At 42.9% G+C, this 17,896-nt stretch overlaps 2 protein-coding genes across 21 annotated transcripts in view; one reads left to right on the plus strand and one right to left on the minus strand.

Annotated features, from left to right (window-relative positions):
• The window catches only part of LOC125175425 (ADP-ribosylhydrolase ARH1), a 43,545-nt gene extending 32,859 nt beyond the window's left edge, over positions 1–10,686 (minus strand). For 5 of the 12 annotated variants that reach the window (XR_007155791.1, XR_007155789.1, XR_007155790.1 and 2 more), the window contains exons 1-4: positions 10,351–10,686; positions 9,611–9,710; positions 8,130–8,455; positions 6,555–6,915 (exon numbers count right to left, since the gene is read on the minus strand). Coding sequence is in view for 7 of the 12 variants with exons in the window: in XM_047875978.1 (XP_047731934.1) it covers positions 6,555–6,915; positions 8,130–8,442 (674 nt within the window). In the remaining 5 variants the exon portion in view is untranslated. Of the gene's footprint in view, positions 1–3,297; positions 5,148–6,554; positions 6,916–8,129; positions 8,456–9,610; positions 9,711–10,350 lie in introns of those variants that run through there. The other 7 variants (XM_047875982.1, XM_047875975.1, XM_047875977.1 and 4 more) reach the window with 7 other exon arrangements.
• The window catches only part of CD80 (CD80 molecule), a 43,174-nt gene continuing 35,933 nt past the window's right edge, over positions 10,656–17,896 (plus strand). For 2 of the 9 annotated variants that reach the window (XR_007155795.1, XR_007155794.1), the window contains exons 1-2: positions 10,656–10,976; positions 16,642–16,757. The gene's annotated coding sequence lies outside the window, so the exon portion shown is untranslated. Of the gene's footprint in view, positions 10,977–16,641; positions 16,758–17,896 lie in introns of those variants that run through there. The other 7 variants (XR_007155800.1, XR_007155801.1, XR_007155798.1 and 4 more) reach the window with 5 other exon arrangements.

Genomic DNA, 17,896 nt, shown 5'->3' on the forward strand with positions numbered 1-17,896 from the left:
AGCAAATGAAGCACCATTATATAGCAGGTCAAAAATATATAATTAATCCCTGTAATGTTACACGTTTTTTTCTCTTTTTTAGTACACACATATTAATTTGATAAGCCTAATAAATTCATACTGTGTGCTAGATCATTTTTTTAGAGAGAGACAGAAAGAGCATGCAAGTGGGGAAGGGGTGGAGGGAGAGGGAGAGAGAATCCCAAGCAGGTTCCACACCCCACATGGGGCTCCAGCTCACGAACTGTGAGATCATGACCTGAGCCGAAATCAAGAGTCGGACGCTTAACTGACTGAGCCGCCCAGGCGCCCCTCAGATCATTTTTTTTAATTTACTGCAACATCATGCATATAATTACGTTATCTCTTTCCTCTATTCTCCTCCTCCCTTCTTCTACACACACACACACACACACACACACACACACACACACACACACACTGGCACCTGGCATTCACAGTAGGAGCAAAGATAGACACCCTGAGCCAGATGCAGGTGGTGGGCAGAGGTGGTGAGGGGAGTGTGTAATTGTTCTCTGGTTGCTTCTCTTTTCTCAGAGAAATAGCAAGCAAGGTTGCCAGTTGAGAGTAAAGTTTGAAGAGATTTTGAGGTTTGAGAAGAAAGTATGAAAGTCTGAACTCTTTTTGAAGTGCGCCTGTGATGAAGACAGATTGTCTCAAACAAACATAGCAGGATCTCTAAAGTCTTTCTCTGCTGTCTCCAGTTGTGGCTGAAGTCCTACCTGGGGAATAACAAATGCTAAGTCCTCGCCCTCCTACCCCTCTCCCCCAGCTCTTCCACTGTATCCTAAAGGGACTGGAAGGACTTGGAAAGACAAATCCCAGTAGGATATAGGAGAAGGTAACAGAACTGCTGTTATCAGACCTCTCTTCCCACCTCCCCTCCACTGGAAGCCAGTGATTTGAATGGAAAATAGAGAGTCAAGTTCTGTGGGGGTTCTCTCTTACCTTCTTGAAAGAGGAGGGGAGGTGGTGCTCTTTCTTACCCTCCACAACCAGTGAGAGCCTACCAGTTGAAATTGAAGGTGACCATATCAAGGGGGCATGGGTATCTATTTCCAAGTTGGATCTCTCAAGGCCTATTTAAGAGGGATGGGTGAAATGTAAGACAGCAACAGGTGGGAAGCCTGCACTCCCACTGCTGGACAGGAGCAGGAAGGACGAGTTTCCCTTGGGCTGAGGGGACTCCTCAGAAGACAGCTGTCTTGAGCCTTTCCTACCAGTGCTCCACCAATAAGAATGGTCTCAGGGCAACATCTAAGAGGAGCAAGGAGCCTCAGAAGAGACAGGGGAAGAATGTCCCCTTTTCTCCTCCAAGTCCCTTGGGCCCAGGGCTGATGGAGGTGGGGAGCATGGAGGGCATGACACGGAAGTTTTAGAATTGATTAAACTGGGCTGGGATTCCCACTTCTGGGTATAAATCTAAAGGAAATGAAAACAGGGTCCCAAAGGGTCTGCACTCCCGTGTCACTGCAGCATTATCCACGATAGCCAAGATATGAAAACAACCTAAGTGTCCATCAACAGAAGAATGGATAAAGAAGATGGAGTATATGCATACATACAATGGGATATCATTCAACCATGAGAAAGAAGGAAATCCAGCCATTTGTGATAACAGGGATGGGCTTCATTTACGGCATTATGCTAAGCCAAACAGAAAAGACAAATACTGCACGGTATCACTTATATGTGGAATCTTTAAAAAAGGTCATACTCCTAGAAACAGAGTAGGAAAGTGGTTGCCAGAGGCTGGGAGGTGGGGAAATAGAGAGAGGTTGGTAAAAAGGTACAAACTTTCAGCTGTAAGATGAAGCAGGTCTGAAGATATGAGGTGAAACATGGTGACTACGGTGGATAACACTGTATAGTATACTTGAAATTTGCTAAGAAAGTAGATCTTAAATGTTCTCACCACCCACTCCACCCCCAAATATAAATATGTGCAATGATAGGTGTGTTAATTAACTAGATGGGAGGAATCCTTTCACAATTTAAATGTGTATCAAATCACCACAATGTACACTTTAAATATCTTACAATCTTTTATGTCAATTATGCCTCAATAAAGTTGAAATTAAAAAAAAATACTGGACTGGTTTTGTTTTTTTTAAGTTTATTTATTTATTTTGAGAGAGAGAGCGAGCGAGCGAGCTGGGGAGGGGCAGAGAGAGGGAGAGAGAGACTCCCAAGCAGGCTCCACGCTGTCAGCTCACAAACTGTGAGATCATGAACTAAGCCAAAATCATGAGCTAGAAGCTTAACTGATTAAGCCACCCAGGCACCCCTGGACTGGGTTTTTAATACACTCCCCACCCCCACCCCCAACAAAGGACCAAAAACAATGTGATATTCTAAGGGACAGGAAAAGCAGCTTCCACACAGTACTGTAAAGGCAGTAGTTGGAGAAAAATAAAATCATGTTTGCTTCTTACTAAATTCAGGTGACTTACCAAACTAGCTACAGAGATAAAACAGGTCATGCCTCAGATTCCACTTGTTAAAATGCTCTTCTGCTCTTTTCTATACTGTAAGATTTAAGCAGGTCTACTGTTTGGCCAGTGCTAATAGAACTCTAGTGTTCTGTCTATTCTAGGCTCCTAACTACTGGAAAAAGACACTTCAGAACAACCAGAAATGTTTCCTCTTGTCTTACATCTGCAGAAAGGCACACACTATTCTGTGCTATAAAGTCAGTTCTTACCAACTGGGAAATTGAAAGCAGTCATGAGGGTCACCTTAATATTCTGCTCAGGAATCTTGTATAAATGTTGTATGTCTTGTATAAATCTTGTATGTGTTTTCTATTATTCTAAAACTGTGCTCAGAATATTTATACAAAGGAGTCTTTTAAGACATCTGAATTTAAGATGTATGACAGTGTTCTGTGAATTGTAGCCCAGCATGCTTGAACGTCTGCAACTCCAATTGCTTGTCTTACCAAAGAACCTGTTTTTGCTTTTGTAATATATAAAACGTGTTTGTTTTCTGAAATATATAAATGTGTGTGAGAGTTTTTTGAGACAGAAAATGAACTTAGGAATTTCCTTCTCCCTTTATGTATAAAAGAATAATAAATTCCATGTCCTTGCTTGAGTCCTGCTTCAAATACAGAGCTGTGTAGGTCAGCACATGTGCATGGTTAAAGCATCAGACTCTCCGTCTCTCACAGTGCATCACAGGTCACTCTGGGCAACCGTGAAGTAGCAGGTGTCTGAACAGATGTGTCTGAAACAGATGTGGAACCGCATGTTGAAAGCATTCACATCAACACAATTTGATGAACCTCCTATTTATTGAATGTCTCTCATGGGCCAGCAGACAGGCCACAAAGAGAATAAGATAATTCCTCACAAGGAACCTGAGTTTGTCCTCAGAAGACACCCAATCACCACTCAACAGGACCAGTGTGGTGATAAGCCTGGAGACAAGGCTGTGGGTATATGAGGAGAAAGTGGCCAAGTGCCCAAATAATCACAGCGAGTTTCACCCAGAAGGTTCTACCTGAGCTGGGGCTTGAAGGATGAGTAAGCATCTACCAGGTGGAAAAGGAGAGGGAAGAGCATTAAGAAATGGAGAAAGGGGGTGAGTATTCATTGGAACATGATTAGAAGTTCAGCATGACTGATTTGTAAAGATAACTCTGGAGGGCAAGGAGGAAGGCAAGACTGGAATTAAGGGACCAGACAGGAGGTGATTAACAACATTCATTTAATATATACTGATCAAGTACCTCCCATGTTCCCAGGCACTTTGCTAGGTTGTGTCTAGATGAAAATAAAGACAAGCCAAGAGAAAACAACAAAACTGGAAATTCGTTAAGTGTCATGGCCAGCAAAGTACAGAGTACAGCTTGGAGCAGCATCTCCCCAGACTTGAGTACCCTGGACTGCAGAAATCCAACTGAAAAATACTGGTGCAAGAAGGTAAAAGAGTAACAGATGTGAAGGACATTTAGGAGGCAGACCATCTGGCAGATGCTATTGGGACCCCACATACCTCCTTCACTCTTCCCATGCACTGTACAGCTTGCCACTGCAAGCACCTCTGAGTCTTTGCCTGAAGACATTTGTGTCTGGCTTGCACAAAAGACAGGCCAAGAAGTACCAGGGAGTTAGCGTCCCTAGGAGTGGTCCTCAACCAATGCCAAATGGAAGGTGACGGATGGACACCCCAGGTTTGCTTGCCCCTTGGGTGGGACAACTCTTGAGGAGTGCCTTACAGAGAACCCAGATGGACTAGTCCCAACTGGCCAGAGTGCTGACCTGCTCATCACACCTTGTGCTGGCTTCCCTCCCCTCTCCTCCCTGTCTCACTTCCCATTTTCCTACCAGGGCTTCCTGGAATCACCTCCCAAATAAACTACTTGTTATTGAATCTTTGTCTCCAAGTCCACTTTTGGAGAACTCAACCTGAAACACACAGAAAAAACTTAGTGAAAGATTAGATGATGAAAATGAAGACTCAAATATGGGGCCATGAGACTTCTAGCTTGGGGAGATACTGACTTCTATCAACTGAGATAAAGGACAGAAAGAGGGACAGAGTCAGGGGGGACAGGATGAATTTGGAAAGACAAGCTTCAGGTGCTCAAGGGACATGTTACCTCAAAATTCCTGGAGTACAAGGTTAAAACTCTTGACTTTGGAAAAAATGAAAAGAAACTGGACTACATAAGAGGAGAAACCATGAGAAATGATGTCACATCTCTCTAAAGGGTAACTACAGTATCTTCCTTTGACCCAAGAGAATACAAAGCCCTGGCTGTCTTTTCCAGCCGGTTTCTGTATTCTAGTTTCTCATAGTTGGAGGGACTCACTCCTTTAAAACCATACATAACTCCCCACCAGCAGCCAGCAATAGCAGCTGTAGAATCACTGTCTCCACCATGGAAAAAGGCTCGATGGGCAAGCTCCTTCCAGGAGTCTCCTGCAGCCAGGATGGCATCATAAGCAATCATGGGGGCATCGTGTCCACTGCTGCCACCCCAGCCAGAGTAGCTCACGGAGGTATAGAACTGATCCCTCTCCTTCACATCAAAGGGCTTGGGGAAGGTAGGGGCTGATTTGCCATCCAAAATCCCTCTAAGTTTTAGGTATTTTTCCCATTGGTCTTGGAAGTAGGACCTGTAGGAAGGAAAAATTCTACAGTCAATTGAAAAAATAAATTTGAAAACCATAAGGAAAGGTAGCAGATAAATGTATGAATAGAGAAAATTCCAAGATGACTTCAACTTCTTGTACTAATATCAAAATTGTATTAAATAATCAAAATGAGGGATGCCTGGGTGGCTCAGTCAGTTAAGGGTCCGACTCTTCGTTTTGGCTCAGGTCATGATCTCATGGTTCCGTGAGTTCAGGCTCCACACTGGGCTCTGCACTAATGGTGTAGAGCCTGCTTGGGATTCTCTCTTTCCCTCTCTCTCTCAAAAGAAATAAACTTTTAAAGAAATGCTTTAAAAAATCAAAGGAGGGGCACTTGGATGGCTCAGTCAGTTGAGCCTTGATTTTGGCTCAGGTCATAATCTCATGGTTTGTGAGACTGAGTCCCACATCAAGATTCTCTCTCCTCTCTCTCTCCCCTCCCCCAACTCTCTCTCTTTCTCTCTCAGTCTCAAAATACATAAATAAACATTTTTAAAAAATAAAAATGCGCTCTAAGTGGCATTCATTCAATAAATTTTTGCCAAGGATTAATATAAACAAGGCATTGATAGCTGTTGCTGAATAAAGAAGATATATAGCAAGGTAAAGGTGAGAAATAAAGGTCTATTTTTCCTGAATTGAGAATAATGTCAAGTGTCACCTTTCAAGGGTGGAACTTATTTATTTTACTTTATTTTCTTAAGAAATCTTGTATATATTTAAAGTATACAACATGATGATTTAATATACTGATACACAGTGAAAAGACTATAGTCAAGCTAATTAACACATCATTTCCTTACATACTTCTATTGTGTTTTTTTTTTTTTTAAGATAGAACTTTGGAACATCATGACCATTAAGTGATTTCAGCAGAAAGTTTCTGGATATTTTTATTCTAAGAAAGGTGATGTGACATGAACTCACAAAAAAGGGAAATTGTGGCTTACCCCTTATTAATTAGCTGGTGAAAAAAGCCTATCTCTTGGGCACTCTAACCAAAAATTTCAAAATATTGCGTGTCAAGACAACACTGAATAAACAAGTTCCAGGAAATAAGCAGGGAAGTTCATAGCAGTATAGGATAGCCAAAAAACTATAGAAAGGTGGAATACAAAATAGGATCCCTATACAACAGGGAAGCACCACAGGTGTTAACTACTCATTGAGGTCTTCACCTGGCTACTTGGTGGCAACCACTGCTGGCACTGAACTTGAAATCCTTAGCAGGTGGGCTGGAGTTGGGGGTGCTGAACCCAGCAGACAGCAAAACTAGATGGTGAGAACCACGATGGTGCTTTGATCTATGAATTCTAGGCACATGTGTGCATACCTGTGCACACACAGATGCAATCATTTTCTAGCAGGAGCGGGCGCCTACCAACTCACCAGTGTTGAAGATTCTTCTCCAAAAAGTAGCCTGATTGGATAATGTACTTTTTAGCTTCTGGTAGCACCTCCATCATTTCTTTTCCCCACTGCCTGGGAGGCTTGTTGTTCACAGCATAGGCTGTAAAAAGAGCAGAAACAAGAGCTCCCAGGTAGCCTGTAGGGTGGTGATGGGTCATCCTGCCACTCTCGATGCTCACCTGGATCAGCGTGTCCAGCTGTCCATGGTGGGGGAACCTGAGACCGATGCACATAGCACGCATGGCAGCCCCGCAGCCGCCCTCGTGCTTGTTAAAGGGAATCCTCCAGCCATTGGCCTTGTCTGGCTCCAGTAGCATGGCATTCTGCACTGAAGCACCCCCTGAGAAGAGTTAGGTAGAGCAGAGGGTCAGTGTAACCAAAGCAAAGGCCCTGGCAGGAAGACAGAACCAAGATCAGTCTCTAAGTTTCTTTGATGGAAAGGGAAAGCCAAAAAAGTATGATGATGAACGCTCCCAAACTCCAAACTCTTGGAGTCTTTATCAGTTATTACTGAGACATCACAATAACTCAAAAAGGTAGGTTTAACATATTATTCTCTTGTTTAAATTAATAAGCAAAGGGATCGCCTAGGTGGCTCAGTCGGTTAAGCATCTAATTCTTGATTTCAGCTCAGGCCATGATCTCACGGTTCGTTACATTGAGCCCTGTGTCGGGCTCTGCTCTGCCAGCATGGAGCCTACTTGGGATTCTCTCTCTCTCTCTCTCTCTCTCTCTCTGCTCCTCCCCAGCTTGCACATGTACATGTGCTCTCTTTCTCTCTCTCTCAAAATAAATTAATATTTTAAAAAAATGAATAAATAAGCTGAGGCTCAGAGCTTGATTAGGAACCTTGCTCAAAATCACATAACCAGCTAATCAGTGGCCCCATCAAAACCATCAGACTCCGGGGCGCCTGGGTGGCGCAGTCGGTTAAGCGTTCGACTTCAGCCAGGTCACGATCTCGCGGTCCGTGAGTTCGAGCCCCGCGTCAGGCTCTGGGCTGATGGCTCAGAGCCTGGAGCCTGTTTCCCATTCTGTGTCTCCCTCTCTCTCTGCCCCTCCCCCGCTCATGCTCTGTCTCTCTCTGTCCCAAAAATAAATAAAAATGTTGAAAAAAAAATTTAATAAAAAAAACCCATCAGACTCCAAGCCCAAGCCTTTAAAGAACCCAATGAGAACCTGAGGATTAGAGATCCTGAATGTCAGAAAGAGGCTGTGTATTCTAGAGTGAGGAGCACCAAGCCTCGGAAAAGGAGCAATGGGCCCAGAGCAACAATGAGCCTTTGGATGCCCTATGTGTTTTGTAATCCTTTTTTTCTTTTTAAACTTAATATATCTTTCCATATCAGTAAATATTTATCTGCATTATTTTAAAAGGCTGTGAATGTGTCACTACAGATAAATAAATTAAAGAACATCTGGGTTGTTTCTATCTTTGTCACAACTACAAAATATAACTGTCTCCTTGATGTTTACATCTCAATCAACATTTTAAATGACTGCCTTGGGGCTGCTTTATTCTCCACCGCCAGGACCTCCAGTGCCTGCACTCACCAGGTGCTCGGCCATCCATGTCTCCCATGCAGTCTTGGTAATGCTTAGCAAGTAGGGAATACAGGTGAGCCAAATCCAAGATTTTCCCAGCTTCCACAAGAGCTTCTGCCGTGGCCAGGTGCATTACTGTGTCATCGCTGACTCTCCACCTCTCCACATCTATGGTGTCCAACCCACCAAGCTGGGCCAGCTGCTGGTGAATCTTTTCTCCATCCCGAAGAAACTCCCACTTCCCATTGAAGTACCCTAAGGCATCTCCAGCTGCGCTCAGCACCATGGCAGCCACATACCTCTCCATCAGTCCCTCACACATGATGAGGCGGTGTCTGGGGGAATATTAAGATATACAGAGGATGAGGAAAAAGAATTGGAAAAAATAATGGGCCCCTCTACATTGTATTGAGCACTTACTAATTGTAGGCATTGTATTAAGTGCATCTCATGTAATACAACTGCTCTATGAGGAAAGTATTAGACCCATTTTATACGTGAGTAAACTGAGGATCATCAAGATAACACAGTATCAGAAATGTTATGTGCCTTGTCTTAGGTCACAAAGCTAATAGGTGGCAGGACTGGGATTCCAGCTTAGGTCCATCTGACTCCACAGCCAACAATTTTAACTGATTCCATCTTTGCCTCTCTTTGAGTGGCAAGCCCATTAAATTCTGCAAGTCGAACCAAGCTTGCCATTTTCTTTTTAGTTGGGATTTGGCCTTGGAAGTGCATCCCTCCTTTATTAAATAATGGTACTTTCCACTGGCATCACAATGCACAGTTTGCAAAGCACCTGCATATTCTCTACCTCAGTAGTAGGCAGGGATTAGTGTATATATTTCACAGATAAGAAAACTGAGGCTCAGAGATGGTAAATTGACACAACCAGTGAATGGAGGCACTGAGACCCAAATCTTCTGGTTCCAGGCCACTCTGCCTCAACACAGATCTACTTACCTTGGGCAACCTTTTTGTGCCTCAGCCTCCACATCTCTAAAATGGTGACAAAAATAGTAACAACCTCACCAGTTTATTGTGAGAAGTAAATAAATTTTTGTAAAGCACCTACAACAGTGTTTACCACCTACTAAGCACCATTTTTATTATTCGTATGCAACCAGGGGAAAAGATTTTTCTGTTATTCAACTAGAATACTTTCTCCCCACCACGTTCCTTTCAACAGCAATATTTTAATTTTGTCTTCCTGCTAAACAATTTGACTTAAACAGTCTTGGGATCTCAGATTCCCTCCATGGATCTAATCCCTGGTGAAGTGCTGGTTTCCCTGTAGCTGCATTTCCAATTTCTGGTTGTATCGTATCGCCTGCAGCATTCATTTTCAAAGCCCTTCACCATCTGCCCCTACTCTACTCGAATAGGCCAGGCACTTTTAAACGTGCCTAGCTGCAGTTGGGCTTGCTAACTTCCCCCTCAGTTCAAGCTCTTTCCTGGAACCCACCACGCCCTTCCTCCCCTCCACTTACCTAAAACCTTTTACTCAGGGTTATGTTCAAGTCCTAGTACTTCCAGGAGTCCCCTTTCAGTTGCACTGCTGTGGGCCAGGGAATGCAGGCTGGCAAGCACCTGGAGAAGAGTAAATAATGAAGATGGGTTGAGCATACCAAAACCGAGTTACGGATCTTGCTGAGTTTCTCAACTCACAAAGGGTATTTATAAAATGTTATTTACATATTTTATTATTTATAAACGATGCCTAGGAACTGGAGTTCAGGCTCCTGGATCTGGCTCTGCCAAGAATCAGGTGCATCACTCTGGACAAACCACCCACTCTGGACCTCAACTTTCCCATCAGTAAATAGGAGAGTGGAGGGTCCCATCTTGCGCTGAGACCTTCAGAGACTAAGCTTAGTTGGCTTTTGAGGACCAAATTTGAATGCCCGGTATGCTCTCAGCTTCTTTTCTGCAATTCCTTCTAGCTCCACCCGAATGTATGTTTTTTGTGAATGTGTGTTTTTGTGCGTTGCAAGCTGGGGGGCGGGGGGATCGATGACCATCTCTTTCCTTGGAAATGTTAACATGTACATGTACATGTTAACATTTACATGTCACACTCCTGCTTTCAGAACACAGTTATTCCTTAAACTCTTCTGCCATTTACATTCTTCACCCCCAAACTATAAATTCGAATAAATTCAAAACTACGGTCTGTGCACATCTTCTTCCTGGCAGTCTTCCCCTTTTTGATTTCGTTTTATTTACTTACTTTGGTGGGGAGGAGGGTGGGAAACGCCCAGGCAGGGGGGCGGGGTGGGCACCTGCTCACCGCCGGAAAGGCGAGCGCTCTTGGAACGCTGGGCTGGACTTGCGGGTCCTCGTCCCCGAGGACGAGTTGGAGGACCCAGGGCAGGCAGGCCCGGGCACTGCCAGGAGGAGGGCGCCGGCTGAGGTGCTGGAGGACGGCGGGGAGGAGTACCTGATCGCCGAGTACTGAAACGCGCGCGGGACCAGGGAGGGGCCGAGCGCCGAAAGTTCAGGGTGCGCGGAGGGCCTGGCTGCATCCGGTGTGTGGTGACTCACTGCCCACCCGGAGCGGAGCGCCCAGCTCAAGGGCGGAGCCGCGCAGCCGCGCTAGGGAACCGCGCGCAGGTTCAACAGACCGTGGACAACTGCTCCTCGCCTTCCCCGCAGCGCTGTGGTCTTCTGCGCCCGAACAGGGGCAACGGGACCTGCGTCACTGGCTACCTGGGCTGGGGACAGGGCTGGGTAGAGCCTGACATTTCGGAATGTCAGGGCTCAGGGAGCCAGACTCTCAATCCGAGTGTCCATAACTCACCTGTAGCCCATTAATGACGCTTCGGCCTTTCCTCTGACCAGCTCTTCTGGGTTCTGGTGAGCCAGTGTGTGACCAAGTACTGGGGAAAGGGTACGGAGTGCAAGGCTTTTGTCGGGGTTCTGAGCCCATCGCATAAAACAGGAAAATAATAGCATCTACTTCTTATGGTGGTTGTAAGGATTAATTTTATTTTTATATTTTTTATAATTTTTTAGATTTTTTTTTTTTTGAGAAAGCGCAACAGGGGGAAGGGCAGAGAGAAAGGGGACAGCGGATCCCAAGCAGTCTCTGAGCAGTGGGCTGTGGGGTTTGAACTCATGAACCCAACTGTGAGATCATGACCTGAGCCAAAGTCAGATAGATGCTCAAGGTACTGAGCGACGCAGGTGCCCCAGGATTAAGTTAATGTAAATTCATCATTTATTTGGTAGTTTAGAAGTTTTGAATCCTGATAGTAAATAAAAGCAAAGAAAAACTAACAGTATTTTTGTTTGAATAAATTAATGCCACTTTTGAAAAGAATTAGAATCACCATATGTATGAAGTCTATACACCAAAATTTTAATTTGCTATGTCTTTAATTTTCTATGCTATATCTTTCTGGCTATAACTACCCAGACTAAGTCTGAGAGTTTTTGTTTTTGTTTTCAACTGAGATACAATTTACATGTAGTGAAATGCACTTATTTGGTGTGCTGTTCAATGAGTTTATATTTATAATCATAATCAAGATACAAAATACTTTCATTACTCCAGAGAGTCCCCTTGTGCCCTTTTCCAGTCAAACCCCCACCTCTACCTCCACCGTTAGCCAAAGTGACTTTTTGATCCTTTACAAAAATCAACTCACTCAACCTCTGAAGATGTAGTCAGAGAAAGTTTCCTAGTGAGGGACATTTTTAATAAGCATCCCTATCAAACTCATAACTATTTCAGTTTAAGATGTCTGTTCATAAATATTCTGCATATTACACAGTGCTCTTTCTGTAAAAATCCATGAAAAAGTGTGTCTTTGGCTTGAATATAAATAACTGGTGGTGTTCTTAGCCATTAGTTTCCTTTTACTTTATGATGCCTGTGGACCTTGCTATCACTTAGATAGACTACTGACTCATTCATGCTACTGAATGGCTGCAGGTGGAGGTTTGTGCAGGACCTCTGAGGCATAGTGTTGTCATCCTTCACCACCCTGTTGTTACCAATCCCCATACTTTATTAGCTCCATCCCTGCTGAAATTGCATTTTTTTTTTTTTACTGTGGTTGATTTATGTAGTGCCTTCTTTAGCATCCCAGTGAATTAGGCCAGCTAGTATCTGTGCCTTACTTGGGAAGAACAACAATATTGAAACCTCTTCTTCCTTTTTTAAAAAACCTTTTATTTAAATCTAAGTTAGTTAGCATATAATGTAGTAATGGTTTCAGGAGGAGAATTTAGTGATTCATCACTGACGTATAACACCCAGAACTCATCCTAACAATTGCCCTTCTTAATACCTGTCACCCGTTTAGCCCACCACCCCACAAAACACCCCTCCAGCAATCCTCAGTTTGTTCTCTGTAAGAGTCTTTTAAGGTTTGCCTTCCTGTTTTTTATTTTATTTTTCCTTTCCTTATCCTACATTCATCTATTTTGTCTCTTAAATTCCACATATGAGTGAGATCATACGGTATTTATCTTTCTCTGATTGACTTATTTCGCTTAGCATAATACACTCTAGTTCCATTCACATTGTTGCAAATGGCAAGATTTCATTCTTTTTGATCACCAAGTAATATTCCACTGTGTGTGTATGTATATATATACATGTGTATAGACATGTGTAGGTATATATCTATCTATCTATAGATAGATAGATATATACCACATCTTCTTTATCCATTTGTCATTCAATGGACTTTTGGGCTCCTTCCATAATTTGGCTGTTGTTGATAGTGCTGCTATAAACATTGCCCCTTTGAATCAGCATTTTTATATCCTTTGGATAAATACCTACCAGTGCAATTGCTGGGTCTTAGGGTAGCTCTATTTTTAATTTTTTGAGGAGCCTCCATACTGTTTTCCAGAGTGGTTGTACTAGTTTGCATTCCCACCAGCAGTGCAAAAGGGTTCCCCTTTGTCCACATCCTTGCCAACATCTGTTGTGTCCTTGGTTGTTAATTTTAGCCATTCTGACAGGTGTGAGATTGTGCCCTGATGATGAGTGATGTTGAGCATATTTTCATGTGAAACGTCTTCCTTTTGACAAACCTTAAAGGCTGATCTAGATGACCTAAAATTTCCTGGAGGTTATGCCCTATTACAATAGGTAGATGACTTGCTTCTCTGATCCTTGCTCAAGCCTCTTCACAGGTGGACAGCATCCATTTGTTAAAGCTTTTGGCCTTAAAGGGACATAAAGTCTCCAAGAAGAAATTGTCGTTTGTTCAAACTCAGGTTTGATATATAGGGCACCTGATTTTGGAATAAGGACTACATTTAGATCCAAATAGGCTTCATGTCATCTTGAACTTAACCAAAAACCAAAAACCGAATACCAACAATGAGATTTTTGGAGATAGTTAGCGACTGACTGTAGAAATTGTCCAGACTTCTCTCTTGTGGCCCATCCCTGTAAGTTTTACTAAAATCTATAAACCTGACCGTATTATTTAAGAAGACTAAGATGACTTAAAGTCTTAGGAAAGCTTAATAAATCCCTCTTCCCTTGGACATCCCAATTATCAACTTCTCTTCTATGTTAAAAGGAAGGGAATGCTCTTATGGTACTCACCCAAAAACATGGGGCCCACCGTTGACCCAAACAGTATTATAGCCAACAGCTAGACCCTATGGTACAAGGGTACCTCTCCTTGTCTCAGCCATTTCTGCCACAGTCCTTTCAGTCAAGGCCACTGAAGAAATAATCATGAGATTCCTCCCCTACAACTATTCTTGTACTCCACGTGGTAGAAGCTTTCTAAATTCTCACCATACTCAACACCTTTCATCTAGTCACCTTACCTCCTGTAAAATCTTTTTGCTAACCACTTCTCCCAAGATTCTTCCTCACTGTAATAACCTTAACCCTGCTATTTCATCTCCCTTCTTCCACTGACGAAACCTGTCACGACTGCTTAATACCGACAAATCGCCTTCTGACCCCCACGGTGACCTACAAGAAACTGCTCTGAATAATGCTAACCTTTCACGGTTTACTGATGCTTCTTTTTAAAAGGTGAAAATGATACACATTGTGCTAGCTATACAACTGCAACTCCTTTTGAAGTTATTTGGGTAGCACCATTGCCTTTGGCTACCTCAGCCCAGCAGGCCGAATTGTACTCTAACTGAGGCCTACATTTAGCCAAGGGCAAACTGCAAATATTTATACTGACAGTAGATATGCCTTTGGGGTGGCTCATGAATTTGGACTGCTACAGAAACAGTGAGGCTTATTATGTGCCATACAATTATTAGATGCTATACTTTTAATAGCTGCTTTCACTGTCATTCAGGTCCCTGGGCATTCCAAACCACCTTGCTGATGTTTCCACCAAGAACACTGCTCTAGGGGCTCCTGAGTGTCAGTTGGTTAAGCGTCTGACTTTGGCTCAGGTCATGATCTTGCAGTTTGTGAGCTCAAGCCCCACATTACGTGCTCTGCTGTCAGCACAGAGCCTGCTTCAGATCCTCTGTCCCCCTCTCTGACTCTCTCCCACTCAAACACTCTCTGTCTCTCAAAAATAAACATTAAATACATACATACATACATACATACATACATACATACATACATACATAAAAGAACACTGCTCTCAAAAGAATCAACAACCAAGCCTCTGTCATGGTCCAAAAGGATGTTCCCCCAATGATAATCTAGAAAAAATGGCTAGAGAGGCTCAACAATTGTCCCCAGAAATGCAAAAACAAAATTAGAAATCTAATAACTTTTGGTTCAATAAAAAGAGAAGTTTGGTTTGGCCCAAATAGAAACCCAGTCCTACCAGAGGCCTTAAAATTCCCATTTCTGACTACTGTACATGCTTTGAATCATTGGTCCACTGATAAAATTATAACTTTTATGAACCCATACTGGTGGGAAAATACCTATAGAGCTGCAAAAAGTGCTTATTTTGCTTGCTCCACCTGCCCCAGATACAACCTAGAGAAATACAAAATACAGCTGCTGCTGGAAACTTTAAATTCCCCAATGGGCCATTCGAGGTTTGGCAAATGGATGCCATTCAGCTTTTTCCACCTCAGGGATAAAATTATGTTTTAGTCATGGTTTGTATGTTTTCTCACTGGACATATGTTTTCTCTCCTTTTAGGCAAGTTACTGCCCCTTCTGTGGCTAAAATCCTATTAGAAAAGATTATGTCTAGCTGGGGAACCCCCCTCGAACTGCATAGTGACTGGGTAACTCACTTCATTGGTCAAGTGCATCAGAAGGTCTGTGCTACTTGGACACTTGTACAACACTTTGTGCTTACCACCCTCAATCCTCACATCTAGTTAAATGTACCAATAGCATCATTAAGACTCAGTTGGCAAAAATTGTAGAGACTCCTCAAAACCCTGTGGCCAAAGGCAATGCCATCAGTCCTTCTAAGTCTTAGGTCCACACCTTCCGGAACTCATACACTTGCACCCTTTTTGATAATCACAGGGCACCCAATGCACCTGGCTCCTGTGTCCTTTGATATACAGCTGATTAAAGGAAGATCTACTTCAATAGTATAAAGACCTAATTGCTTTTGTTGAAAATAACCATGCTTTAGTAGAACCATCTTTCCATAGTACACTCCCAGGAGGTGAATACCTCAAGCATTACTCCTTATAACCCAGAGGTTTTTTCTCTTGGAAAAGACAGACTAGACTCTCTTCAACTTCATTGCAACAACCCCTAGCAGGGGCTGTTTACAAACCCCAATTCTGCCAATCTCTAGGGAATAACCCTTGGATCCATGTGTCACATCTAAAGAACACACCAAACCCCAACTGGGCCTGCACATCAACTGGTGACCTGAAAGTAAAGATTTCCAGGAGTTGAAGCAGATGGAAGCTGAAGGAGACAGCTTTCCTAAGATAACCAGCCAAGGCCTATAAACCTTCTTTCCCTTGCTCATTTTCACCCTTTCTTCAATCTCTCTTTCATTGTATGCATTTGCCAATCCCATGTAAAAGGGGGAAACTGCTCCAATTGTTAGATTTGCCATCAGAAAACACATTATAGCAGTGACTCCTTAGTTCAACCTGTAATGAATTTTGCTGAAATCCCAGATGCCACTGTATGCCCAATTGTTCCACAGGTCCTTTTTATAAAGTTAGAATACTAAATCCATATGCCTGTGTTCCTTACCTCAATTTAACCCAACCCTGCAGTGGGAGAATGAGATCCATTAAAAAATACATAAAAGATACTGCACAGCATTTAGCATAAATCAGACTATTTGTAGGCTTGCTTTCAAACCCATGTATTCGGGTGGTCTTTCAATATGTAATAATAACACTTTCAATATGTAATAATAATGGTAACACTCCATTACCAACCAAAGGGTCCATAAATACTAATACTTGTGAGAGAGCCCTATGTACTCCACTTGGCTACTCCTCATATGAGGAGGTTTTGGCAATGGCCCCTATACTTGGGCAGCTCACTGTCATGATGGCTGGAGGATCAAAGGACAATATGCTCTTCCTGTATTTACTGTTCTGTTTTCTCTTCATAACAAACCAGAAGCCTACCACTGGTCTACCCCACTAAGCCTCCACAGCCATCTTAAACAGGAATTTCCAGAAGGCATTCAGGACTTTGGGTTTGCTGGAGGAAAAGACTTTCTCCCTTGGACCAGAGTAAGTACCAATGAACACATGACCAGAAATCTGTCCCTGATATTGGGAGAGTTAACCAACCATAACAAAGACAATAGGGGCCCAAACACAGTCACGTGACTCGCTGCCTAAAGTAGTTTTGGATAGTTGAATGGCCCTCAATCATCTACGTGCTGAACAAGGAAGGGTTTGAATAGGCAAGACCACCTGTTGCACATGGATAAATTCTTCTAGGGAAGTAGATGCCCAACTGCATAAAACTAGGGAATAAGCACATTGGCTATAATAAATTTCATGTAATGATCCATGGTCTTTGGCTTCTGGTTACCTTCAGGTTGGGGTTCCCAGTTTAGAACCATCTCACAAACTGGATTTGTCACATTGCTTTTAATTCTGTTTTGTATAATAATTTTTAAGCTTTGTACCCGTTACCTGTCAAACCTTTGTAGAAGCAACATACCAAATAGGGTGATGCTACTCACCCTCAACTCAACATTTCAAGATGATCTCCAATGGTTATTTATGACCCTGATAAGATATAAACTTTAGATGGGAAATGCCTGAGAGTTCTTCCCCCTACCCTTCCTTGTTACTCAAATGTGACCTCAATGTTTTCTCCAACCTGTGCATTTTCCCTCTGACATGGGACATGACAACCAGGAAAGGCCCTTCCCGGTACCAAGGGACAAAATCACTACATGCAGAAAAACTGACTCTTGATCAGTGATGCTTTCAAGGAAATGTCTTGAACAAAAGGGGGAAATGTGAAGATGAATAAAAGAAAGCCTCATTCAAAATGGAGTCAGGCCACCCTGAAGAGGAAAGCTCGTATGCATATACCATGCATTACAGTTTATTTTATATACAGCTTCCTTTACTACCCCAACTAGAGGGATGAAGATTTTCTTCTTGCCCAGCAACAACCCAGCCAGTGAGAAACTGCCACATCTCAACCATTGCGAAGTAGCCACAACCCTGAACTCTGGCTCTCCTCTAATAAACTTTCATTCAAAACCACCCCTCCCAACTTTCTCCATTCCTCTATAAAAGCAAGGCCCTCTCATTTGTTCTCTGGATCTTGACTATGTTTTACCAGAGTTTGCATGTCCCAAATTGCAATTCCTCTATTCCTGCATAAACTCATTTTGCTGGTAAAATAA

Source organism: Prionailurus viverrinus, chromosome C2, assembly GCF_022837055.1.
Source record: "Prionailurus viverrinus isolate Anna chromosome C2, UM_Priviv_1.0, whole genome shotgun sequence".
NCBI classification, from domain to species: domain Eukaryota; kingdom Metazoa; phylum Chordata; class Mammalia; order Carnivora; family Felidae; genus Prionailurus; species Prionailurus viverrinus.